We start from the raw sequence: 1,989 nt of genomic DNA, 5'->3' as shown, positions 1-1,989 counted from the left end.
GGGGCTGAGACGGCCGTTGGGGCAAGGCTGTGAGGGGAGGACGCAATAGGGACAGGGCCGTGGGGGAAGGACAGGCCTAAGGCAGGGGCTGTGGGGCAGGGACAGGGGTGGGGACTGGGCTGTGGGGCAGGGCTGGGGCAGGAGCAGGCTGTGATACTTCAAGAGCCTCCTGTTGAACCATACCTAAGGTGGCTTCCACAGCCCTGTGCGGGGCCAGGGTGCAGGCAGATGGTTCGGTTGTGCCTTGTGTCCTGGTTGTCAGTACCTTTGTGCGGCCCTGCCTGCACAAGCGGACATGGGGGCTTTCACATTACGAGTTACGTTACCTACAAGTTATGTTACCTACAGTTCCTGGTACATAAACGCCCCTACGTGTTACCAAAAGGCGTTGTTTCATGCCGCTCTTCATTGAACCAACTCTGGATTGCTGCAGGACAGCCGTACCGGTGCTCATCCTGCTCACCTTGACACACCATGGGGTTGAGCTCACGTAGGATGACATTGCCGCAAGCATCAGCCAGTGGGATGTTGCATGGTTAGAAATTGTTTTAAACTAAAAGTGGGTGTATTCAGACTAAATATAAAGAAGACATTTTTTACAGTGAGGGTGGTGAAACACTGGCACAGGTTGCCCAGAGAGGTGGTAGGTGCCCCATCCCTGGAAACATACAAGGTCACATTGGACAGGGCACTGAGCAATCTGATCTAGTTGAAGATGTCCCTGCTCGTTGCAGGGGGGTTGGACTAGATGACCTTTGAAGGCCCCTTCCAACCTAAACCATTCTATGATTCTATGAAATGGGCAAGGAGGTCATCTCTCCACAGCAAACAGGCAAATGGGTCCACAAGTAAGTCCCATTCCTCAGGTGTGGTCTGTATGTTCAAAAGGTTTGAGAATTCCCCCAGCTGGCTTCTGTTTTCTGCCTTCTTCCAGGTGGGGAACAACAGGTGGAATAAAACCCAAGGAACACATTTGCAGAATCTGAGAATTAGCTTGGGATAGTCATGAAAGGCTGTCTGGCAGCCAGGCATCTCAAGGAGCCAAGTCCAGGTTATGGACATGTCCTTAATTTAGCCATTGCTTAATAATATATGAATGGTAAACTGTAACCTGTATAATAGTCTCCTAATATAAATTTGCCACAAACATAATTGGCATCATTTTCAGAGAAAAGAGGTGGAACAAAACCAAACGGAATAGTCTCTGAGGCTTTGAGGAACCGCTGACTCCATTAATAAAAGGCAACTGAGCCAGAAAGGCTCTCTGCCAGGGATTTCTCCACAGTCTGTCTTTTGAGGGCTAATATCCTTGAACAAGACAAGACCACCTGATGTCAACTGCTGTTAACCACAGCCTCCTGCTGTGAATACACCAAACATCGCCGTGTTCAGTAAGCATGTGGAGGCAAAGCAGATGGAGCCCCAGGAGCAGCACACATGGCTAGGCTTCGTCCACCCACCCCACAGCTCCTGCACGAAATGTCTCACAACCACGTGTGCCCCGGGGACAGGTGGGTTTGTCCTGGGGCTGGGGTCAAAGCCTGCTCAGCTGAGAGTGGTGCTGGCTCTGCTGACTGCAGCAGTGTCTCTAAAGCACCCTGTGATAAGCAAGGAGCTCAGTGTTACCGCTTTTCCTGTGTTGTTCCATTTCCTGGCCAGCCAAAATGCCTCCGTGTCCCGGTGGCAGGTGATGCTGGAAATGCCTGGGCACTTTCCATGGGAGCTGGGCAGCACCTGGAGCTCTGGGCCGGCTCCTTCCTTGCCTGTGGCACTGCTTACCTCTTGCCTGGTGTATTTGCATCATCTCACTCAACGGTTCACCATCTGTCACGCCCTGATCCGGGACATGGGGGTCCGGGAGGACCCGTAATGATTCCACGTGTGAGATTAAGACACAAATGAGGTCAAATACCGTCTGCCAAAGCTTTATTGTTATCTTCCAGCCTTGGTTACTGAAACGAGCACTAGAGTAAAGGAGGAAGTAGGGGA

At 51.6% G+C, this 1,989-nt stretch overlaps 1 protein-coding gene across 1 annotated transcript in view; it reads right to left on the bottom strand.

Annotated features, from left to right (window-relative positions):
* The window catches only part of DLST (dihydrolipoamide S-succinyltransferase (E2 component of 2-oxo-glutarate complex)), a 17,366-nt gene extending 16,864 nt beyond the window's left edge, over nucleotides 1-502 (bottom strand). The window contains 2 exon segments of the mRNA XM_009887034.1: nucleotides 184-281; nucleotides 464-502. Of these exon segments, the coding sequence (XP_009885336.1) occupies nucleotides 184-281; nucleotides 464-502 (137 nt within the window).
* Between the last annotated feature and the right edge of the window lie 1,487 nt (nucleotides 503-1,989).

This window comes from Charadrius vociferus, unplaced genomic scaffold (genome assembly GCF_000708025.1).
Source record: "Charadrius vociferus isolate BGI_N301 unplaced genomic scaffold, ASM70802v2 scaffold14, whole genome shotgun sequence".
Lineage (NCBI taxonomy): Eukaryota > Metazoa > Chordata > Aves > Charadriiformes > Charadriidae > Charadrius > Charadrius vociferus.
This window is presented reverse-complemented; position numbering and strand designations above follow the sequence as displayed.